Below are 25,475 nucleotides of genomic sequence, written 5' to 3' on the forward strand. Positions count from 1 at the left end.
GAATCGCCTGTGTTTGAAAGCTGAGGGGATGATTTTACCTGCTCCCTCTCCTGTCTCTACCATATCCCCTCTGGCCCCTTGGGGATTCCACCTGGCGGAGAGAGCCCCCACGGCAAGTAGATGGGGATGCTCCAGTAGCCCTTTCTCTCACCCAGAGAAGGCTGCCGGCATCAGGCCATGCAAGTGGGAAGAGGAAACCATCATTAGGACAGTTGTGGTTTCTGCTTGTCACTCTTTGCAGCCTGCAGCCCCCTCGCCTCCAGGACCCTGTCAGAGCCACGATTTGGCCCCCAGCCAGGAATCTCTCCGCTCCTATACTGCTGCCCCCCTTCCCTCTCTCTCAGCCCCCCTCCCCACTGATTGCAGCCTTTCCTGATGAAATTTGTTTGTCCCAGTGGTTGTGGGCCTGCGAGAAGGGAGGGACAGAGGACGATGGCAGCGGCAGCCTGATGGCCATCACCTGAGCCAAGCTTCCACTTCCCCCCTCATTCGCCCTCCCTTCTTCCTGCCAAGAAATCCCAAGCACCACTCTAGACCCCACAAGCTCCGCAGTTGGAAAGCAGAAAACCACCTACTAGCATGCCCTCCCGCCCACCCCCTTTACACTTCCACCCACCCTCATATTCACCCCCATACTCATTCTCACCTCACTTACCACAAGAATATTTCCAAACACTCTTCTATCCCCATCAGTGGTATTTATTGAACGCTGACTGTGTGCAGAGCACTGTCCTAAGCACTTGGGAGAATATAATACCTCAGAGTTGGTAAACAGGTTCCCTGCCCACAGTGAGCTTAGTCTAGAGACCAGCTTAAAATCCAGAGACTCACAAATACATGCCCATAGCCCCCGCCTCTGCAAAAAATACTGAAGTTCCCCTCCTCATCCACCCACACACCACAGACATGCATGTGTCCACCAACGTATTCCCCCCCTTGCCATACACAAACATAAGCACTGCACAATCACCCACCTATAATAATAATTATGGTACTCATTGGCCCAGTGGAAAGAGCCTGGACTTGGAAGTCAGGTCGTGGGGTTCTAATACTGGCTCCGTCACTTGTCTGCTGTGTGACCTTGGGCAAGCCACTTAACTTCTCCTGCCTCAGTTACCTCATGTGTAAAATGGGGATTAAGACTGTGAGCCCCAGGTAGGATAAGCGTGTGAATTCCATGAGGGACAGGGACTGTGACTGACCTGATTACCTTGTATCTACCCCAGTGCTTAGAACAGTGCTTGGCACATAGTAAGCGCTTAACAAATACCATCATCATTATTGTTATTATTATTATTATTAAGCGCTTACTTTGCGCCAAACACTGTTCTAAGCACTGGAGTAGATACAAGTTAATCAGGTCAGTCACAGTCCCTGTTCCTCATGGAATTCACATGCTTATCTCCATTTTACAGATGATGGAACTGAAGGACAGAGAAGTTAAGTGTCTTGCCCAACGTCACACAGCAGACATGTGGCAAAGCTGTGATTAGAACCCAGGTCCTACTGACTCCCAGGCTCACGATCTATCCACTAAGCCATGCTGCTTCACACGTTCATAGACAAACTTACACAATCATGCACATATCATTCATAGGCACAGAGAGACAAACTGAAATCCAGACACTGAAAGTCAAGAGACTTCAAGTTGAAACATAAATGTGAGGAGACACACACACCCAGGCACAAGGATACACAGGTACCACCCCTACCAAGGGCAGAAGATGGGAGGAGTGAATGGATCCAGAGGAGGAGAAGTCAGAGATAGCATCCCAGGAGAAAAACTGGGAGACAAAGTGAATAGTAATAATGATATTTGTGGTATTTGTTTAGCGCTTACTATGTGCCAGGCATTGTACTAAGAGCTGGGGTAGATAAAGATAATGAGGTGGAAACAGTCCCTGTTCCAAATGGGGTTCACAGTCTTAATCCCCATTTTACAGATGAGGAAACTGAGGCCCAGAGAAGTGAAGTGACTTGCCCAAGGTCACACAGCAGACAAGCGGCAGAGCTGGCATTAAAACCCAGGTCTTCTGACTCCCAGGCTCTTTCCACTAGGCCATACTGCTTCCCTAAAGAGAACCCAAAAAGGAAGAGAGAATGACGGGTCCATTGCTTATCTGACCCAGGCAGAGGATTGGTGTTTCTGAAGGTAAAGGACTGTAACACAACAGCCAAAGAATTGCTTAGAATGATAGTCCCTAAAAAAAAAATCATTGATTGGCTTCTAAGATTTTTATGTTTTTTTCCAGTCCTGCCTTAGAGCCTAGCTTCATCCCAGGGTGACCCAGTTTCAGCTCGCACCGTGGCAGTTCCTGACACTTCCTGTCACCCTCAAATCACCCCTGGTACCAGAGAGGTGACACGGTGCTATAACAAGTGTGGCCAAGAGCAAAGGTAGAAGCTGGGGTGGGGGCACAGGGAAAGGGCTGAGGAAGGAAGTAGGAGGGATGGGGATAAGGGAGGTCCCCTAATTGGCAGAGGGAGGGGAGGGGAGGAATGAGCCAGAAATGTCCCCAGCCTGGCTCCAAAAGGGAGGGACTGCCCCCAGAAGAGTGGAGCAGAGAGCAGGAAATTTCACCCAAGGGGTAGTATGGCTAGAGTCCCCCAAACTGGGCTGTGGGGGGGAAGAAGGGAAAACGAACAAGCTCCCTGAAGAAACTGCAAGCTCACTGTGGGCAGGAAACGTATCTACCAACTCTGCTACATTGTTATATTGTACTCTCCCAAGCACTTAGTACAGTATAGTACAGTAGAGAAGCAGCGCGTCTCAGTGAAAGAGCCCGGGCTTTGGAGTCAGAGGTCAGGGGTTCAAATCCCAGCTCTGCCAATTGTCAGCTGTGTGACTTTGGGCAAGTCACTTAACTTCTCTGGGCCTCAGTTCCCTCATCTGTAAAATGGGGAGTAAGACTGTGAGCCCCATGTGGGACAACCTGATCACCTTATATCCCCCCAGCACTTAGAACAGTGCTTTGCACATAGTAAGTTCTTAACAAATGCCATTATTATCATTATTATTATTATTACTCTGCACACAGCAAGTGTTCAATAAATATGAATGATTGATTGATTGGAGAGCACAGGAGGATGGGAGGCAGCTGTTCTCTGTTTGTCCTGAGCCCAAGATCAGAGGGAATGGGGTTGAAACTGCAGCAGGAGGCATTGAGGGTAGATTTCAGGCAGGACTTCTTACTGTCCAGGGTGGGAAGACAGTAGAATGCTTTAGCTCTAGAGCTGATGGTATCTCTTCTGGAGACGCTTAGCCAAAGAGGTTTCTGGCTTTCCTTTAGAGGAGCAGCATAGCCTAGTGGAAGGAGCACAAGCTTGGAATCAGAGGACCTGCATTCTAATGCTGGCTGTGTGATAATAATAATAATAATAACAATGATAATAATAATTGTGGTATTTGTTAAGTGCTTACTATGTGCCAGGCACTGTAATAAGCACTGGGTAGATACAAGATAATTGTGTTGGACATAGTCCCTGTCTCACGTGGGGCTCACAGTCTTAATCCTCATTTTACAGATGTGGTAACTGAGGCACAGAGAAGTGACTTGCCCAAGGTCACACAGCAGACAAGTGGAGTAGCTGGGACTAGAACCCAGGTCCTGTGACTCCCAAGCCTGTGCCTGCAGTTTCCTCATCTTTAAAATGGGGATTCAATACTTGTTCTCCCTCCTAGACTGTGAACCCTATGTAGTACAGGGATTGTGTCTAACCTGATTATTTTATATCAACAACAGGACTTAGTACAGTGCTTGGCATATAGTAAGTGCTTAACAAATACCACGGTTATTATTATTATTATTATTAATATATTATTGGTGTTTAGCCAGGTATTTAGTGCCTGGTTTGAATGCAGTGCTGGGCTGAGGCAGGAGGATGGGTTTGGTGAATCACTCGATTGATCATATTTATCTAGTACTTACTGAGTGCCAAGCACTGTACTGAGCTCTGGGGTAGATACAAGATAATCAGATGGACACAGTCCCTGACACACATGAGTCTGGGCTTGATAGAATATAAGTAGATCATTCATAGTCCCTGTCCCACAGTATTTATTGAGCATGTGCAGTGTCCTCCAAGAGGCCTTCAATCAATCAGTCACATTTATTGAGCACCTACTGTGTGCAGAGTCCTGTACTAAGCACTTGGGAGAGTATTCAATCATATTTTTTAAGCCTTTACTGTGTGCAGACCACGGTACTAAGCACTTGGGAAAGTATAATACAGCAATACAACAGAGTAAAATACAACATAGTAGACACATTCCCTCCCCACAGAGAGCTTCCAGTATACAGGGAAGCTTCCAGTCCAGACTAAATCCTCATTTCCCTTATCTGCCTCCGGCATCCCCATGTCAACTTACTGTGCACTTGGTTGTGCACTTCTCAAGCACTTTGATAGTCACCCCAGCCCCACAGCACTTACTGTACATATCTATCAATCAATCATATTTTTTGAGCACTTACTCTGTGTGGAGCACTGTACTAAGCACTTGGGAGAAGACAATATAACAGAGTTGATAGACATGTTCCCTGCCCGCAAGAACCTTACAGTCTAAAAGTGGAGATAGACATTAAAATAAATTACAGGCATGTGCATAAGTGCTATAGGACTGAGGGTGGAGTGAATATTAAGTGTTTAAAGGGTACAAATCCAAGTGCAGGGGTGCGGCAGAAGGGAGAGAGAGTAAAGGAAATGATGGTTAAGTTGAGAAGGCCTCTTGGAGGAGATGTGATTTTAATAAGGCTTTAAAGGTGGAGAGACTAGTGGTTTATTGGATATGAGGGGGGAGAGAGTTCCAGGTCAGAGGAAGGACGTGGGCTATCTGTTATTTATTTTAATGTCTGTCTCCCACTGTAGACTAGAAACTCTTTGTGGGCAGGGATCACGTCTACCAACTCAATTATATTGTACTTTCCCAAGCACTTAGTACAGTGCTCTGGACACAGTAAGCCCTCAATAAATACCATTGATTGGCTGATTGATTGATTGAAAAGAAAGTACACACACAATAAAAAACATTGTCCCTGCCTTCAAGGAGCTTACAATCTAATGGGATGGAGGGACAGACAGACAGGTCTTCCCAGACTAAGGCCCCTTTTCCACAGCTCCCCCTCCCTTCCGTGCTACCTCGACTTGCTCCCTTTGCACTTCCCCCCTCCCAGCCCCAGAGCATTTATGTAAATATGTATATATCTATAATTCTATTTATTTATATTAATGCCTGTTTACTTATTTTGATGTCTGTTTCCCCCCCTCTAGACTGTAAGCCTGTTGTGGGCAGGGATTGTCTCTCTTTATTGCTGTATTGTACTTTCCAAGCACTTAGTACATTGCTCTGCACACAGTAAGCTCTCAATGAATACAATTGAATGAATGAAATAATTTAGAAATAATGGGAGCAAGAGAAAGAACAAAGCTACCACTATTGATAGCAGGGTTATGGAAAGAGAAACAGATGAATAAATAAGTGAAAATTTACCCAAATTTCTATGTGCATAAGTGCCAAGCAGAAGCATTGAGGGGGGTACTTGGGTTGACTCAACCACGCTTCGTGGAAATGAATTAGAGTAAGGTTCCAAGAGGCAGGGATTTTCTGGGGGGCTTTGAAGATGGGGAGAGATGTTTATTGAAGTTGACGGGGGTGATGTCTCAGAGAAGCAGCGTGGCTTACTGGAAAGAGCACAGGACTGGGAGTCAGGAGACCCGGTTCTAGCTCCGTTTCCACCGCTTACCACTGTGTGACCTTGGGAAAGTCATTTCACTTTTCTGTGCCTCAGTTTCCTCATCTGTAAAGTGGGGATTCAATATCTGTTCTCCCTGTTCCTCAGACTGTGAGCCCCGTGTGGGACAGGGACTATGTCCGACCTGATTGTCTTGAATCTACCCCAGTGCTCAGCAGAGAGCATGGCACATGGTAAACACTTTATAAATGTCGGCATTATTATTATTACTGGGGCGCGGGGGGAAGGGGTGAGCTAAGGATCAGAGGAGAGAAAGTCGAGTGTGAGGGATGCTTAGGTGGGTTTGGGAGGGTGAATTTGGGGCATAGCAGGAGAGGAGGACAGGAGAGGCAACTGGTGAAGTTTTGAAATGTTTGAGAAGGAAAAGCTGTGCTCTGATTTCTCTCACAGTGGGAAAAAAAATCATCATCTCTCTCCAGGCTGTGAGTAATCAGGGTGTTGGTCCACCATGTACTATATTAAAGCTGGGAATACTTTTGATCTTGTAGGTAATCTATCTAGTAAAATGTCTGAGAGCAGGGATCATATCTTCCATTGTACACTCCCATGCACTTAGCACCCAGTGCCCTGCATACAGTAGTGGCTCAAGAAATACCAGTGATTGGTTTTCTGTTCTGTATCTGTGTCACAGCTCTTACATCCATTTCCTTATACTCTACCATTTCCTCGATCTATAATTGATTTGAATGTCTGTCTCCTCCTGTAGACCTTAAGTTCCTTGTGGGCAGGGAACGTGTCTGCCAACAATTTTGTGCAGCACTTTCCGAAGAGCTTAGTATAATGTTCTACACACAGTAAGCGCTCAATAAATACCACTGATTGAGTGAGTCTGGATTTGTGTTACAAACACAAGAATGATCAATCAACCATACCTGCAGAGCAGCTACAGTGTGCAGAATGCCACACTAGGCACTTGCAGAACGTACACAAGACTCTGCCATAGTTAAGAGCAAATCTGTTTATTGTATTTTATTCTCCCAATCTGCCCCAAGTGCACAGTGCTCTGCACACAGTAAGAGATCAATAAATACGATTGAATGATGATGATGGCCTTTTCCCTCTAGACTGTAAGCTTGTTGTGGGCAGAGAATATGTCCACCGATTCTGTTATATTGTACTCGCCCAAGGGCTCAGTATAGTGCTTTGAATACAGTAAATTGTCTTATGCCTCTCCCCCTCCTCCCCCTCCCCATCCCCCTCACCTTCCCGCCTTCCCCTCCCCACTGCATCTGTATATATGTATATATGTTTGTACATATTTATTACTCTATTTATTTATTTATTTTATTTGTACATATTTATTCTATTTATTTTACTTTGTTAATATGTTTTGTTTTGTTGCCTGTCTCCCCCTTCTAGACTGTGAGCCCGCTGTTGGGTAGGGACTATCTCTATATGTTGCCAACTTGTACTTCCCAAGTGCTTAGTACAGTGCTCTGCACACAGTAAGCACTCAATAAATACAATTGAATGAATGAATGGCAGTGCATCCGTAGAGTGAAGTGGTTTACCATTGCCTCCTTCTGCTGTGCACAGTAAGCACTCAGTAAATACCATTGATCTCCAATCAACTAATCAATCAGTCAATAGTGTGTATTGAGCACTTACTTTGGTGCAAGAACTGTACTAGGCATTTGGAAGAGTGGAATAGAATTAGTAGATGTGATCCCTGCCCTCAAGGAGCTTACAGTCTAGAACCTTACAATTTCTAGGGTCCCAGACATGGGGGCTGGGTCTGAGCCCTTAAGCATGCTGATGCTTATTCTACTCCCACCTTCACAGCAAATAAGTACATACCTTATACCCTGCTGCTTAGCATGGACTAGTGGATAGAGCCCAGGCCCAAGAGCCATAAGGACCTGGGTTCTAGTCCCGGCTCCACCACTTGTCTGCTGTGTGACCTTAGGCAAGTCAAGTAATTTCTCTGTGCCTCCATTACCTTATCTGTAAAATGGGGATTAAGACTGTGAGCCCTGTGTGGGACAGGGATTGTGTCCAACCTGATTAGCTTGTATCTACCCCAGTGCTTGGAACAGTGCTTGACATGTAGTAAGCGCTTAAGAAATAAAATTATTATTATTATTGTCAGCTTCTTGAGAGCAGGGATTGTGTTTACCAACTTGCATCTGTTATATTGTTCTCTCCCAAGCACTTAGTACAGTGCTCTGCACGCAGTAAGCACTCAATAAATACAATTGACTGGCTCTTCCAGGTGCTAAGTACAGTACTCTGCACACAATGAGCACTCAATAAAATCCCCTTGATTGATTGATGCTAGATTGCAACCAGCTGACCAACACGGAGACAATGTTTATTACAACAGAGGTTGTCTGGGTAGGACCTATAAAGAAATGTCTGATGCAGAATATCTGAGCAGCTGCTGAAGAATGAAATTAAAGGAAGCACACCCAGATAGGGCAGAAGAAATGATGCAGGGATGTCATGTAACTCTAAACTCAAACAATGTGATGTAGCAGTGGACAGCTGGGACTTCACCACTGCAGCTACTGGAAGATGTTTGGTAAAAATTGGGGTACCAGTAGGTCACCTAGAAAACAGAGACAAGCCCAGTAAAGTAGCGCGGTGTAGTGGATAGAGCACGGGTTGGGAAGTCAGAAGGTCATGGGTTCTAATCCCAGCTCTACCACTTGTCTGCTCTGTGACCTTGGGCAAGTCACTTCACTTCTCTGGGCCTCATCTGTAAAATGGGGATTCAGACAGTGAACCCCATGTGGGACAGGGACTGTGTCCAACCTGATTACCTTATATCTACCCCAGCACTTAGAACAGTGCCTGGCACATAGTAAGCACTTAACAAATATGGTTATTGTTATTACTATTATCATTATTAATAATAACAGGATTTGTTAAGTGCTTACTATGTGCCAAACATTGTACCAAGCTCTGAGGTAGATACACAAGAAGCAGTGTGGCTCAGTGGAAAGAGCACGGGCTTTGGAGTCAGAGGTCATGGGTTCGAATTCCAACTCTGCCAATTGTCAGCTGTGTGGCTTTGGGCAAGTCACTTAACTTCTCTGTGCCTCAGTTACCTCATCTGTAAAATGGGGATCACAACTGTGAGTCCCCCGTGGGACAACCTGATCACCTTGTAACCTCCCCAGTGCTTAGAATAGTGCTTGGCACATAGTAAGCACTTAATAAATGCTATTATTATTATTATAATACAAGATAATCAGGTCCCACATGGGGCTCACATCCTAAGGAGGAGGGAGAACAGGTTTTGTAGATTAGAGAACTAAGGCACAGAGAAGAGAAGTGACTTGCCCAAAGTCATACAGAAGACAAGCGGCAGAGCCAGGATTAGAACCCACGTCCTTCTGATTCCCAGGCCCGGGCTCTTTCCACTAGGCCACACTGCTTTTCAGTGTAGGGCAAACTGGTCCACACCACCAGGAACTACCTTGATGTGCAAACAATGAGGAAGAGGGTGTTGGTCATGCATGGCTGGAATCTCAGTGTCAACAGTGTCAACTTTGAAGGTGAAGGATGCACCCACCCACACACACACACACACACACACACACACACACACACACACACACACACACACAGAGAGAGAAATACCATTTTCTTTCTGTCTTTTTTTTCCTAAGCCGATAAGCATTTGCCCAGCCTGGATCACACCACTGATGCATACAACCCAGTAATCTGTCTCCCACAGTGACAGCAGAACTCTTGGAAGAACAGTGTGGCCAGTCATCCTGATGCTTCCTGATCTAATTTATGAACAGGGAATGTGTCTACAAACACTGTTATATTGTAGTCTACCAAGCACTTAGCCCAGTGCTCTGCACACAGTAAGCCCTCGGCAAATACAGACTGAATGATTGATCTAACACCTCAAACTTTCTCTGTAGTAGCCTAATGTCACCTCTTATCAATGGAGTTTCCCAAACCTCTCTTGAACCAACCCATATATTCGGCTTAGACGGGGTCGCGCCCCCATAGACGCCCGGAACTCCGTTCCCGAGAGGCCCGCCCGCCATCACACCACGTGTCCCCCGCTGCTCCCGGAAGGATCGTCACCTCAGAGCGCCAGAGAGGCCCGCCATAGACACCCGGGACTCCGTTCCCGAGAGGCCCGCCTGCCCGCCATCACACGGCTTGGCCCCCGCTGCTCCCGGAAGGATCCTCTCCTCCGCGCGCCGCCATAGACGCCCGGGACTCCGTTCCCGAGAGGCCTGCCCGCCATCACACTGCGTGGCCCCCGCTGCTCCCAGAAGGATCCTCTCCTCAGAGCGCCACCACAGACGTCCGGGACTCCGTTCCCGAGAGGCCCGCCCGCCATCACACCGCGCGGCCTTGCTGCTCCCGGAAAGATCCTCTCCTCAGAGCACGCCGCCATAGACGCCCGGGACTCCGTTCCCGAGAGGCCCGCCCGCCCCCCCGCCATCACTCCGCGTGGCCCCCGCTGCTCCAGGAATGATCCTCTCCTCAGAGCGCCCCCATAGACGCCCGGGACTCCGTTCCTGAGAGGCCTGCCCACCCGCCATCACACCGCATGGACCCCGCTGCTCCCGGAAGGATTCTTGCCTCAGAGCACCAGAGAGGCCCGCCATAGACGCCCGGGACTCCGTTCCCGAGAGGCCCACCCACCCGCCATCACACCGCTTGGCCCCTGCTGCTCCCGGAAGGCTCCTCTCCTCCGAGCGCCGCTATAGACGCCCCCTGCTTTCACCCCCACCCACGCCCCCCAACCCCTATTCCCGTGAATATGAGTCTCCACCCTCGACTCTCTCTTCTCATGCTGCTGCTGCCCCGCACAGCAGGATAAAAGGAAAATGGCACATGCAGAAGACTCGATTCCAGAAGAGTTTACCAGTTTAAGACAAGGAGCTGCGTATCTACAAGTTGTCTACACGCGCTGCCTCGAATTCCTCAACACCAACTCTCTCCACGACCCCCCTCCGGTCTGGCTTCCGTCCCCTACATTCCACGGAATCTGCCCTCTCAAAGCCCAGCCCGCAGCCTCCACTCCTCTGCCGCTAATCTCCTCACCGTGCCTCGTTCTCGCCAGTCCCGCCATCGACCCCCGGCCCACGTCATCCACCGGGCCTCAAATGCTCTCCCTCTGCCCATCCGCCAGGCTAGCTCTCTTCCTCCCTTCCAGGCCCTACTGAGAGCTCACCTCCTCCAGGAGGCCTTCCCAGACTGAGCCCCTTCCTTCCTCTCCCCCTCGTCCCCTTCTCCATACCCCCCGTCTTACCTCCTTCCCTTCCCCACAGCACCTGTATATATGTATATATGTTTGTACATATTTATTACTCAATTTATTTATTTATTTATTTTACTTGTACATATCTATTCTATTTATTTTATTTTGTTAGTATATTTGGTTTTGTTCTGTCTCCCCTTTTAGACTGTGAGCCCACTGTTGGGTAGGGACTGTCTCTATATGTTGCCAACTTGTACTTCCCAAGCGCTTAGTACAGTGCTCTGCACACAGTAAGCGCTCAATAAATATGACTGATTGATTGATTGATTGATTGAACCCGCAGTGTTTCCTTCTGTTTGTTCTGCCCCTGGAACTGCGGGATTTGATGAATAGCAATTCAGTCCCCCAGTCTTCACCCTGCCTACCCCTTTCATGGCTTCGGGCATTTCTATCCTTGTCTTTCGGGGCTGAAAAGTCCTAATGATAATAATTGTGGTATTACCATTAAGACTACCCCAGCTCACTATATACCCAGCACTGAGGTAGATGCAATCTAATCCAATCAGATTTAGATCCCTCTCCCACATCAGGGTTCATGATCTAAGGGGGAAGAGAGAGCAGGTATCCTTTTTAATGGTATTTTTTAAGTGTTTACTAAGTGACAGGCACTGAACTAAGCACCGGGGTAGATACAAGTTAATCAGGTTGAACACAGTCCCTGTCCCACAAAGTGCTCACAGTCTTAATCCCCATTTTATAGATGAGGTAACTGAGCTACAGAGAAGTTATTATTATTATTATTTATTATCATCATCAGTAATAACAATAATTGTGGTATTTGTTAAGCGCTTACTAAGTGTCAAGCACTGTTCTAAGCACTGGGGGAGATACAAATTAATTAGGTCAGACACAGTCCCTGTCCCACAGGGGCTCCAGTCTAAGTAGGAGGGAGGACAGGTATTGAATCCCCATTTTACAGATGAGGAAACTGGAGCACAGAAATGACTTGTCCAGGGTCACACAGGAGGCAAGTGGAGACACTGGGATCGGAACCCAGGTCCTCTAGCTCCCGGGCCCGGGATCTTTCCACTAGGCCACGCTGGCCTGGTACCATAAGTTAGGGAGGCCAAGCCCCCTGCTCAATCACCACCCTGGGATTGGGAGTCAAAGTCAGACAGAAGACAAAGTGGAATAGCCGGCATTAGAACCCTGGTCCTTCTGACTCACTGTCCTGTGCACTTTCCACTAGGGCACACTGTTTCACAATAATCTTTTCAGTCTCACCTCATGTGGAACTACCCCCTATCCCCTGCCAGTCATCTTGAGTGCCCTTCTCTGTGCAATCTGAGATGCAGTGACCAGACAAGGGATAGGCCTGCAGGTGTGGAAGTATCACATTTTTTTGCAGTGGCAACACTAAGTCTTTTGTTTTATCATTTTTTTGCCTTTCCTGTTGATGCTTCTCTCTGTTTCTTCAGGGTGTGGCTGAGGGCTGTTTGCTTGTTTTTGTTTGATGTCTTGACTCAATAACTCTTTGTTTCCCTCTACTCACCAGCCCTTGGTGTATTTGTTGAGCCCTTCCCCATTAGATGATAAGTTCCTTAAAGAAGAAGAACTTAGTCTTGTCCTCTTTACAGTTCCCCTTGGCTGACAGACTAGAACTCTGCACACCCTATAAATGCTCAGGAAAACTTTTCCATGAATGAAAGGGAGAAAATTAGGGCAGAAAGGAGGAAAATTGGAAGGAGGCTCTAGTTCCCAGACTGAACTGGGCCTCAGGACTCAGAATGGGGCACCAGAGAAGGCCGAAAGGTGTGCTAGGCCATGCTGGATCCCCAACCTGGAGACAGTCCCCTCACTCCCCTTTCTGCTCCCCACCATGAAACCTCCTCCAGGAGGCCTTCCCAGACTGAGCCCCCTTTTTCCTCTTCTCCTCCCCATCCCCCCTCTGCCCTACCTCCTTCCCCTCCCCACAACACTTGTATATATTTGTACAGATTTATTACTCTATATTTTACTTGTACGTATTTACTATTCTATTTTGTTAATGATGTGCATGTAGCTATAATTCTATTTATTCTGACGATTTTGACACCTGACTACATGTTTTGTTTTGTTGTCTGTCTCCCCCTTCTAGACTGTGAGCCCATTGTTGGGTAGGGACTTTCTCTTTAAGTTGCCGACTTGTACTTCCCAAGCTCTTAGTAGAGTGCTCTGCACACAGCAAGCGCTCAATAAATACAATTGAATGAATGAATGATTGAATGAATGAATAGCGGCCCAGGTCCTGCTCCTCACCAGCTGCAGCAGCCAAGGGTTGACAATGCTTTGCTGCCCACTAGAATGGAAGCTCATTGAGAGCAGGGATCACATTGACCAGTTCTATTGTACTGGGCTCTCCCAAGTGTTCTGCACACAGTAGACTGGAAACCCCTTAAGGGCAGGAATTGTGTCTACTAACGCTATTGTACTTTATCAAGTGCCTAGTACAATGCTTTACACACAGTAAGCCCTCATCATCCACCATTGATCGATTGATTCTTTCATCTTTCTCTAGCCTCTCTGTTTTTGCTTTTTTTCAATGGCATTTGTAAAACACTTAGTCTGTGCCAAGCACTGTTCTAAACACTGGGGTAGATACAAGTTAATCAGGCCAGATACAGTCCCTGTCTCACATGGGGCTCAGAGTATAAGTAGGAGGGAGAACAGGTGTCAAATCCTCATTATGCAGTTGAGGAAAATGAGGCACAGAGAAATTAAGTGACTTGCCCAAGGTCACACATCAGGAAAGTGATGCAGCCAGGATTAGAACCAGGTCCTCTGGCTCCCAGGCCCATGCTCTTTCCATTAGGCCAAGCTGCTTCCCAGTGTTCCAACCTCTTCCCCGCTAACCCAGAGGGGTGGAGGCAATTCTGGGATCAACCCCCGCCCCCATACATGGCTGAAGGCTACAGCTGGGCAAGGTTGAAACACTGGGCTATGCCTGGTCTCATTTACTAAGGAAGACAAGCCATTGCCAAACTTCAGCCAGCCAAAACTAGCTCACTAGCTCCACATCTTGGCTTGTCTTATGCCATCGAGTCATTTCCAACCCACAGTGACACCATGGACATATCTCTCCCAGAACACTCCGCTATCCATCTGCAATTGTTCTGATAGTGTATCCATAGAGTTTTCTTGGTAAAAATACGGAATTAGTTTACCATTGCCTCCTTCCATGCAGTGAATTTGAGTCTCCACCCTCGACTCTCTCCCATGCCGCTGCTGCCCAGCATGGGTGAATATTGACTTGTAGCAGATTGCCTTCCACTCGCTAGTCACTGCCCAAGCTAGGATTGGAATGGGTATGCCTCTGCTTGACTCTCCTTCCTATAGCCGAGACTTGTAGAGTCTTGGAAACTCTCCAGGAGTGACCCTGAGAGGGGAGCTCCACATCAGCCAACTTTTTTTATGTTATTTAAGCACCTACTATGTGCCAGGCACTGTACTAATTGTTGGGGTAGATACAAGATTGTCAGGTTGGACACAGTCCTTGTCCCACAAGGGGCTCACAGTCTTAATCCTCATTTTGCACATGAGGTAACTGAGGCCCAGAGAAGTGAAGTGACTTGTCCAAGGTCACACAGCAGACAATAATAATAATAATAATAATTATGGTATTTGTTAAGTGCTTACTATGTGCCAGGCACTGTACTAAGCACTGGGGTGGCTCCAAGCAAATTGGTTTGGACACAGTCCCTGTCCCATGTGGGGCTCACAATCTCGATCCCCATTTTACAGATGAGGTAACTGAGGTCCAGAGAAGTGAAGTGACTTGCCCAAGGTCACACAGCAGACAAGTGGCAGAGCTGGGATTAGCCTGACTCCCAGGCCTGTGTTCTATCCACTAGGCCACACTGCTTCTCTTGTGTTTGCAAGCTTTCGCAGAGCTCCAGCCCCCACCATGTTATTGACCTGCCCATCCGGCAAGCTAGCTCTCTTCCTCCCTTCAAAGCCCTACTGAGAGCTCACCTCCTCCAGGAGGCCTTCCCAGACTGAGCCCCTTCTTTCCTCTCCCCTCGTCCCCCTCTCCATCCCCCCATCTTACCTCCTTCCCTTCCCCACAGCACCTGTATATATGTATATATGGTTGTACATATTTATTACTCTATTTATTTATTTATTTATTTTACTTGTACATTTCTATCCTACTTATTTTATTTTGTTGGTATGTTTGGTTCTGTTCTCTGTCTCCCCCTTTTAGACTGTGAGCCCACTGTTGGGTAGGGACTGTCTCTATGTGATGCCAATTTGTACTTCCCAAGCGCTTAGTACAGTGCTCTGCACATAGTAAGCGCTCAATAAATACGATTGATTGATTGATTGATTGATTGACCTCGGGCAAGTCAGTTCACTTCTCTGTGCCTCAGTTACCTCATTTGTAAAATGGAGATTAAGACTGTGAGCCCCATGTGGAACAGGGACTGTGTCCAACCTGATTAGCTTGCATCCACCTCATCTTAGAACAGTGCTTGACACATAGTAAGCACTTAACAAATACCATAATTAATTAAGGCTGACCTGAATGGAAACTAGAGGCTAGTGAGAGTTTCCTGATGGTTGCATATGGTGTTTGTTCCACTCAGTAGCATTTAAGAGCAGGGCTGGTGGGATCCAATGACTTGTGGCTCCCTTGCAAATGGTTTGATTTCACATTTCCCCCTCCTCAGCCCCCACAGCATTCACAGTCCTCTTTGATGGCTCCTCTCAAAGGGGAGGGGCTGAGGAGCTGAGCTGTAGAAAGGTTCGCAGGTGCTGAAGTTGCCTTTGGCTGTGGGAAGGGAAGGTTTCATAGTGAAGAGGTTGAAATGGCAGAGACAATCTGGATTTCAATCACCTATCCCGCCCCAGTTCCCCACGGAGGATCAAGAACTGGTGCATTATGGCAATTCTTTGCTCCAGCAACTAGGATTGGACTGGAACAATGGGGACCAATAGCCATCCCTCTGGGCAAACTCCACCAGGTTCTAGGGTCCTTGCAACAGTCTCTGGTCTCATCTTGAGGTTTCTTTCGGTGAGTTTTCACTTCGACCAGAGGTTCGTCATTTCCTTTACTCACAATTCTTGTGTGTGAACTGTGAAGACTAAATGTGGCTGTGCTTCCTTTGGTCCCACAGACTTTGCTCACATAATGGCCTCTGAAAGCAAAGGGGAGGCAAGAACAGTAACCTTGGCAGAATGTGTGTTTGAGAAGCAGCATGGCCTAGGGGCTACAGCATGGGCCTGGGAGTCTGAAGGACCTGGGTTCTAATCCCAGCTCTGCCACTAGTTTGCCGTGTGGCCTTGGGAAAGTCACTTCACTTTTCTGTGCTTCAGTTACCTCATCTGTAAAATGGGGATTTACGTGAACCCCATGTGGGACATGGACTGTGTCCAACTTGACCACCTTGTGTATACCCCAGTGCTTAAAACAGTGCCTGACATATAGTAAGTGCTTAACAAATACCATATTAAAAATAAATGCCAAGGTGAGAGACACTGTTACCCCCTGTAGACTGTACACTCCTTATGGGCAGGGATCAAATCTACCAACTCTATTGTAGTATACTCTCCCAAGCACTTATAGATCTGTAATTTATTTATTTATATTAATGTTTGTCTCCCCCTCTAGACTGCGAGCTCATTGTGGGCAGGGAATGTGTCTGTTGTTGAATTGTACTCTACCAAGCACTTAGTACAGTGTTTTGCACACAGTAAGCACTCAATAAATACAATTGAATGAATGAAAAACACTTAGTTCAGTCATTCCCTTATCCCCATACCATGTGTCTTAAATTGCAGTTGGAGAGATAGATTTTGGGGGATAAAAAAACTTCGAACAATACATCAGTGGTTTTTCTTGAATGTTTACTGTGTGCAGAGCACTGGACTAACTTCCCATCATGAGAATTAAAGGCTGGTAAAGGTCAGATGAGAAAGTTGGAGATCCTTCTCTTTAACTATTTAAGGGCAGAACCCATGGGTTAAGAGAACACCTCTCTGAAGGCAGGAGGCTGGTCTAAATGACCTTGAGGCCTCTATCTGGGCTTTCCTTCTAACTGATCTAGCTTTATTCATTCATTTGTATTTATTTAGTATTTAGCTTTAGTTTAGACCACTTCTGAATAATAATTAATGATACTATTTGTTAAGCACTGACAATGTTCCCAACACTGTGCTGAGTGCTAGCGTAGGTACAAATTAATCAGCTCAGACAGTCTCTGCCCCAGATGGGGCTCACAGTGCAAGAGGGAGGGAGAACAGGTGTTTCAATCCCCATTTTTACAGAATAGGAAACTGAGGCACAGTGAGGTTAAATAACTTGCCCAAAGGCATGGAAGAGGCTGTTGACATTGCCAGGACTAGAACTCGCCTCTCCTGCCTCCCAGTCTTGGGCTCCTTCCATTAGACAACCCTGCCTCCCAAGTACGAGAGAAGATTGGCAGATCTCAATTATTCATAAAACCAAATCGATGGGTAACCAGTTCCATGAAGCTTCTCATTAGGATTCTGGTAAAGCTGGAACTCCAACACTTCTCCCACTCTCAAATAGTTATGTGTCCTTTAAAAGCTCCACAGGAGACCCCATGTCCTCCCTTATATATTGTCCTCATTAGACTGGAAGCCCCACGAAGGGGTAAGGGACCAGGTCTGTTGTTTGTGGCACACTTGCCCTAGCACTTAGTAATAATAATAATAATAATAATGGCATTTACTAAGCACTGTTCGAAGTGCTGGGGAGGTTACAAGGTGATAAGGTTGATAAGGTTGTCCCATGGGAGGCTCACAGTCAATCCCCATTTTACAGATGAGGTAACTGAGGCCCAGAGAAGTTGTGACTTGCCCAAAGTCAATCAATCAATCAATCATATTTATTGAGCACTTACTATGTGCAGAGCACTGTACTAAGCGCTTGGGAAGTACAAATTGGCAACATATAGAGACAGTCCCTACCCAACATTGGGCTCACAGTCTAAAAGGGGCTCACAGTCACACAGCTGACAATTGGTGGAGCCAGAATTTGAACCCATGACCTCTGACTCTAAAGCCCGTGCTCTTTCCACTGAGCCACGCTGCTTCACGCTGCACCCCGTAGGTACCAGATCAATACCCCTGATGAGGATATGTTTCATTATCTGAATGTCCTGGTGTCACCTAAATCCCTCACACTGCAACTTCAGCCTTAGTCTCTCTCTTCCTGGCCTTTCAGGTGACAGATCCTCTACCCCTACTTTTCACATTTTACAATTACAGCCTTGAAGAATCAAGGATCATAAGGCACGAAGCTCTAGGGGTTTGAAAAATATTTTTATTGTTCTTGATCAGATCCCTGGAGTTCAAACTCCTCTCCCTCAACTTCTAGAGCCAGCTGCTCAGGAGGATTGCAGAGAAAAGTGCCATAAACTCCCAACACCCCACCCTCCACAGCCAATCATTCAGTGATATTTATTGAGTGCTTGCTGTGTGCAAAGCACTGTGCTAAGCATTTGGGAGAGTACAATGCAATAGAATTGGCAGATGTGTGCCTTGCCCACAAAGAGCTTACAGACATTAAAATAAGTTACGGATATGTACATAAGTGCTGTGGGGCTGAGGGCAGGGTGACTATCGAATGCTTAAAGGGTACAGATCCAAGTGCAAGGGTAATGCAGAAGGGAGAGTGATTAGGGGAAATGAGGCCTTAGTTGGGGAAGTCCTCTTGGAGGAGATGTGATTTTAATAAGGCTCTGAAGGTGGGGAGACTGATGGTCTGTCAGATATTAAGGAGGAAGGAGGAACTGGTGAGAGGGAGGATGTGGGCAAAGGGCCAATGGTGAGATCGAAGTACAGCAAGTTAGAGAACAGTTGCTTTTATTCAGAGTTCTCTGACAGAAGGTGAAAGAGATGAAGATCCAATAAAGTCTCTTCTCCCCTCCCCAGTAACCCTCCCCCTCAGCCCATATCCATCTAATTCTAGATTGAGCCGAGAGCAACGCTCCAGGACACATCCTGGCAGGTCAGTGAGAGACTGTGAGCCCCATGGGGGACAGGAACTGTGTCCAATGTTATTACCTTGTATCTACCCCAGTGCTTTTCACAGAGTAAGTGCTTAAGAAATACCACCATCATTACACCAGCTGCAGCTGGCTCTGAGCCACAATCCATCGGTGGTATTGATATATATATATATATCAGTGGTATTGAGCGCTATACTCAATACTTTGTACAGATCACTGTACTAAGCATTTGGGAAACAGTGTGGCATAGTGGATAGAGCACAGGCCTGGGAGTCAGAAGGTCATGGGTTCTAATCCTAGCTCCACCACTTTTCTGTTGTGTGACCTTGGGCAAGTCACTTCACTGGGCCTCACTTACCTCATCTGTAAAATGGGGATTGAGACTGTGAGCCCCGCGTGGGACAGGGACTGTGTCCAACCCGATTTCCTTGTATCCACCCCAGCGCTTAGTACAGTGCCTTGCACAAAGTAGGCACTTGGGCAAGTCACTTGACGTCTCTGGTCCTCAGTTACCTCATCTGTAAAATGGGGATTAAGACTGTGAGCCCCAGATGGGACAACCTAATTACCTTGTATCTACTCCAGTGCTTAGAACAGTGCTTGACACATAGTAAGTGCTTAACAAATACTATAATTATTAGTAATTAGTAATTATTAATAATAATAAATACCATAATTAATTATTGGGAGAGTACAACAGACTAACCAGACCGGATCACAACCCTCAATCTAATGTTGGGGAGGGGACAGGTATTAAAATATATTATAGGTAGGAGAATTCTCCCAGAAGGGATCCTTGGCCCGTTACCCTAATGGGCTGTGCCCCCCTGTGGCTAGCCTTCAACTCTTAGAGTACATAACTGCCCTGGGGATGGAGTGTCTATCAAGGCATTTAGGGGTATTAATAGATGCAAAAGAGAGAGAGAATAAGGTAGGAAGATGAGAATTAAGTCACGGAAGGCTTCCAGAAGAGCTTTGAAGATGGAGAGACTGGTAGTCTGTTGGCAGTGAAGAGGAAGGGAGTTCCAGGCAGAAGGGAGGACGTGGGCAGTGAGATAGAGGAAAGAGAGGCACCATGAGTAGATTGGTGTTAGAGGAGCAAAGTGTGTGGGCTGGACTGTAGTATGAGGGAGAAAGCTGAATGCCTTAAAGGCGATGGGGAGGAGTCTGATGTGAAGATGGATAGGCAATCGTTGGAAGTTTCTGAGTGGGGAGATGTGCACAGAATGATGTTTTAGAACTATACGGGCAGCAGCATAAAACAACTTGCTTGTTCAGGGCTTGAAGAGAGCCAACTAGTTTGTTGGTTGGCCACAGCCCACCCTCATTAAAGACACATCCCAATTAAAAAACATAAAAGAAAAAAATATATGAATATGTCAAATAAGAGCCAGCCGGGGTGTGTGTTTAAGTGTCCTCCTGGGGGCTCTGAGCTGTGGAAGAGAGTTAAGGGACGAGCTGAGAATTGGAAGTGATGCCAACAGACCCATATGAGACGGACCCATGCCCTGCCCACCCCCACACAGAGCAGCTCTGTTCTGAAGACCTGACGGTTCACTACCAGGTGGCTTTCCCAGAGGACTTTGGGCCTCTGGCCTCAGTTAAGTGGAAACCCCATCTGCTTCTTTTACTTCCTTGCTGGGTCTTCTGCTGCCATCTTCCTAGTGGAAAGCTACCCTCAACAAGCTTCCCTCTCCCTCTTTTCTCTGTCACCCCTTCTTAAGCAGGAAGACCGAAAGGGATTGGGTAGGGACCATCTCTATATGTTGACAACTTGTACTTCCCAAGCGCTTAGTACAGTGCTCTGCACACAGTAAGCACTCAATAAATACGATGGAATGAATGAATGGATATCGTTTCTAGCTGTCTTTTTGGGGGAGGGGGCAGGAAGGAGAGAGGGAATACGAAAGCAAGGTCTCTCACTGCCTGCCTGGCTCCAAGGGGCCTGGCGGAAGTCTCCCCCCACCCTCACCCTGTTGAAGTCCCTGGAGTGTCTGGGTCCATCCCACTGCCCACCCTCCTCCCCTGCTCAAGCAGGATACTTTTATTCAAGGAAGTAAGGGAATGTCAATAAGCCTGAACAAAGCTCACCAGAGGCTGGAGGGGAGAGCAGCTACCCGGGCCTAGGATGGATTTCCGAAGGGTCGTTAGCAGTCCGCAGTAACTTTACAGGGAGAATGTCTGCCAACTTCCAGCTCCCGCTTGGACAAGCTATATCACACCCGAGGGAAGCTGCTGACCACCCCTACACTGGAACCATACAGTGCCTGGGTCTGTCTGGCTCAGTCTGGTCTCACCTCCGACCCAAGCCCTCAACCTTGAATTTTTTTTAAGTTGTTGCTAACAGGGGTAACTTCGCCAGGTTTCTGAGGTACTGTGGTCTGGGCTAAGGCTGTTTCTCTTTCACATTCAGTAGAGTTCATTTGATAAAAACCAAATCAAAAGAGGACAAGGAAGTGTCCCATCCCTCCTCTCCTCTCTGTGGTTGGGCAGGCAGTGACCTGGGAGCAGGGGAAAAAGGGTGATGGGAAGGACTTGTGCACACTGACCTAGCTAGAGCACCAGCGGTGAGCAAGGTGAATTCCAGGTCAGGCAGGCTTCATCTTCAGCCTCTTCCCCACCTCCTACCAAATCTGGAAGTTCTCCCTTGGGGCCTGGCTCCTTACCCAAACGGGCTAGGCCCACCTCAGGGCTGGCTTTCAACTTTGAGAGTTAAAGAATGGGAGAGAATCCCAGACAGGGAAGAGGGGACCCTGGGGTCCTCATCCCTGCCTTTAGTTTGTATTCCCTTCTGCCATCCTGCACCCCCAGAGGCATGGGGAGGAGGGATGGGCAATACTAATTCAAACTGGGGGAGAAGATTCCCATTTCCTGTTATGCCCCACCTCCCCACCGCCAAATCAGAAGACACCCCAAAGAGAGTACGGTCTGCCTATACCGGGCTACTCCAGGCCCCAGAATGACCTCAGCCACTGCGATGGCCACTGTGGCACAGTGGGGGCTACACTGCTGACAGGGAGTCATGGAAAGCAGAACATGACCTGATCCTGTCAGGGCTCCCCTTCCCCATTGGGTTGCCTGCGGCTTATCCCACCAAGCACAACTCTGCCCCTCCCCCAGTCCTGGGATGGGCAGGGAGGAAGGGGTATGTGGTGTGCCCGATCAGCTCGGACCATTTCTCCAGGGGTCTCTGGTCTGAGTAGCTCGTTCCAGGTCGGGGATAAAAGGGTAGTCAGCTATATCGTTCTTGTCCGCTTCCTCCCTGCCCACCCCCCCACCACCACCACCACCACTGCTTCTGACCTTCTCCCATTCCAAGGTGAAGAGGAGCTGCTGAAGAGAGGATGGTTACAATGAACAGGGGCCCAAGGCAGCCAAGCAGCGGAGGAGGTCCCTGACACACACAGAGGGAACAGATCGTCCTCTGCTTTCCACGACTCCCCGCCCAGTCAGCAGAACAGCCCCCACCATATTTCTCCTCTCTTGTCCCACCCTCCAACCCCGAATGCTGTCACCCCAGCAGCTGCCGGCACCGACAATGACGCAGAGGAAGAACACTCGGAGCTTTCCAAGACAAATAAGGCATTTCCTGGCTCACCCAGGTTTAATCTTCAGGACCCTCGGTGCCCATCTTGAGCTGCTCCCGGGAGCCCAGTCCCACACAGGCTAAAGGCCTGAGTCCATACAGCCAAGCGTAACCCAAGACTCCAGCTCCAGCCCTGGCCCAAGTAATCCTGCCGCAGTGTGGCAACTGCCCCAGTTCACATCCCCAGGGACCCTGGGGGCAATTACTCATTGGCTCCAAGGTGAGAGTCAAGCAGCTCAAGGAAGTTTTCAGACTTCCTCCTGGCTACCCATTCTCCTATGTGGCTCCCAGCCAGGGCTGGGTTGCTCTAATCGGTTGAGTGAATTGGCTTGAGGCCTGGCTTTGCTTTGAGAGAGCAGCGGTGATAAAGGGACTTCCCCTCTTCAAATGGAAACCCCCCCCACCTACCCACAATCCCAGCCCTCCTCCACACACACACCCCCACCTTTAATCCACTCCCACGGGCATTGCCTTACATCCCCAAAAGAGCTATTCCCCTCACCCTGACCAGCCTTTGGACCAGAGTGGGGGCAGTGAGAGGGTAGGCCCATTTCTTCCCTGGCAGCCCTGGACTCGAGCCCCATCTGAGGGGGTCACCTTGCTGAGCTCAGTGGGCCAGATCCAGGGGCAGTTGAGGATATCTGGAGACAGACGAGAGCTAAGCAGGTCTCTTCAGGTGACACCCAGTTCCTCACATTCACTCCATTAGTAGCCTCCATGGCCTACAGCAGGGGTTGGAAGCTTGGGGGCACTAGGTCAAAGGAAGGAATACTGCAGTTCACCCAGAACCACCACCTCAGTCTGCTTTGTCATAGGATGCCAGGGCCCACGAAAACCAGGCAGAAGGGAGTGGGGGACAGGGAGAGAGCAACCCAAAATGCAGGGAAGCCTGAGCTGAGGTTGGAGATGGGGACCGGGCCATCTTCTCCTTAGACGTCAGGCCGCGGTAGGCCAACAAGGCCTGCAAGATTACCTCGGCAGGATTGTTCAGGTGAGAGCCAGCAGAGTAAGCCAAGCTCCTATTCCCTGCCCTCCCTCCCCGCCACCAGATCCAGACCCTCTTCCCCAGCCTACTCCTCCCATCCCCGGTCCCTACACCCTCTGGTACTTCAGGGTCCTCTTGCCGCACACCAGTCCTGGCTCATGCAGGGCCTGCCACATCAGCAGCATCTCATAGGGCACAAAGCGGTGCACCAGAAGCAGCTCCCGGTAGTAACAGGGGTCAAAAGAACCAAGCTGGGTGGAGGGCACATGCACCCCACCCGTGCGGATGCCCATGTGGGAGGCAGGCTGCAGCCCCTCCCTCTGCAGGCACATGCCCAGGTAGACGTCATCGATGGGGAAGAACTCGATGCTCAGGGAGGCCCGGCGGATGGCCTGGACAGTGAAGTGTGACATGAGCATCCCACCCCCTCCGCAGTAGGGTGGGTACGAGTTCTCCTGGCTCACCAGCTCGGGCACATAGTACTTGCTGTACTTGAGCCGAATGGGCCCCACATGGCTGATGAGGTGGCCCACGAAGAGATGCTTGTCGGGAAGCAGGTCCCGGAGGAAGACCACCATATTATCCGTGTGGGCGAAGACGTCATCGTCGCCATTAAAGAGGAAGCGGGCCTCTGGGCAGTGGGCCGCCTGCCACTCCAGGAACAGCACCTGCTTCAGGGTCAGGTTGAAGAAGCTGTCGTGGAAGTCCCACTGCAGGATGTCACCGTGTTGGAGCGCCTCCATGGCCAGCAGCCGGTTCAGCTTCCGGGCCTCCAGGGCGTTGGAGGCTGTGCCCACCAAGAAGAGGCGGCGGATGGACAGCCCGTGGACAGTGCGCTCCTGCCCCCAGGTCTTCCGGATCAGCTCCCGCCTCTCATAGTTGGCAGGAGATGACTTGATGGCCAGGAGGAGGAAGACCTCATCCGAAGCCCCGGGCCTCCCGCACTTTCCCAGTGCATCCTGAAGAAGCCGGAAACTCCGGCAGTGCTTGTAGAGGAGGAAGTTTTTGATGTGGGTGGGCAGCTCGGCAAAGCCCGAGGCATTGACCACCGAGGTGTTGGCATGGCAGGGAGCCGGAGGCGGGGAGAAGACTGTGGGAGGGGAAATGTCAGGGAGGGATCCCAGCTTTACCCCCTGAGGGATGCGGTGAGTTAGTTCTCTATGCTCAACCTGCAACAGGAAGAGGAGTGCACCCAGGCCCATGGCCAGCAGAAGGGCAATCTCCAGCTGCTGGAACTTGCAGCGCAGCATCTTTCCCTGGGAGGAGAGAGGGCAAAGGAAAGAGAGGGCAGAGAAGGAGAAGAAGAAGGAGGAGGAAAAGGGGGAGGCGAAGAAGAAGAGGAAAAGGGCAAACAGAATTCATATGAAGGAGGGGTCTGACAGTCTGAAAAGCCCTGAGAAGCCTCAGTGCTTCTCCCCTGAAGCCCCTTCCCTCCCGGACAACCAGATCCTCCCCATCCAGTTCCCTCGTATAACATGGCATTTCTACTAGTAGTAATTGTATTTATTAAACATTTAGTGTGTGCAGAACACTGTACTAAGTGCAAGGAAAAAGTATACAGATGAGAATTAGACATGGTCCTATCACTCAAAGGGCTCCCAATCTAGCTATCAGGTGTGGAAGAAACGGGCTTAGACTGTAGCTAGAGATTCAAGTGAGATATAAAGGATTACGTTGGGGAGACTCACTCGGAGGCAGGGGCCTGGACCAGGTGACCTCTTCAAGACTCTTCAGCTAGAGGATTCTAAAGTGAGTAAATAAAAGAGTGAACTTTCCTCTTATTGCCTTCTCCTTGCCCATCTCTCTCAGTTTCCCTGGTCAATGACACACAGGCGGCAGACCCAGAGAACAAGTGGGTGAATGAGATCCAAGCCCAGCTGGGGCAGGGCTGAGGACTCATGAGTACAAGTGATTTATTTCGAGACATAAGGACTGTTGTCCTGTCCTCAAGAGAGGGCCAAAC

At 48.6% G+C, this 25,475-nt stretch overlaps 1 protein-coding gene and 1 non-coding gene across 2 annotated transcripts; both read right to left on the minus strand.

The window, feature by feature from the left end:
- Window positions 1-14,213: 14,213 nt before the first annotated feature.
- LOC119920035 lies at window positions 14,214-14,351 on the minus strand. Its single transcript, XR_005447806.1, has one exon. It is a non-coding gene; the product is annotated as a small nucleolar RNA SNORA7 (small nucleolar RNA).
- A 9,268-nt stretch (window positions 14,352-23,619) lies between these two features.
- Window positions 23,620-24,762, minus strand: B3GNT3 (UDP-GlcNAc:betaGal beta-1,3-N-acetylglucosaminyltransferase 3). The gene has a single exon (XM_038740799.1). It carries the CDS (start codon window positions 24,760-24,762, stop codon window positions 23,620-23,622), a length of 1,143 nt encoding a protein of 380 aa, XP_038596727.1.
- Window positions 24,763-25,475: the final 713 nt, after the last annotated feature.

This window comes from Tachyglossus aculeatus, chromosome X1 (assembly GCF_015852505.1).
Source record: "Tachyglossus aculeatus isolate mTacAcu1 chromosome X1, mTacAcu1.pri, whole genome shotgun sequence".
Taxonomy (NCBI): domain Eukaryota; kingdom Metazoa; phylum Chordata; class Mammalia; order Monotremata; family Tachyglossidae; genus Tachyglossus; species Tachyglossus aculeatus.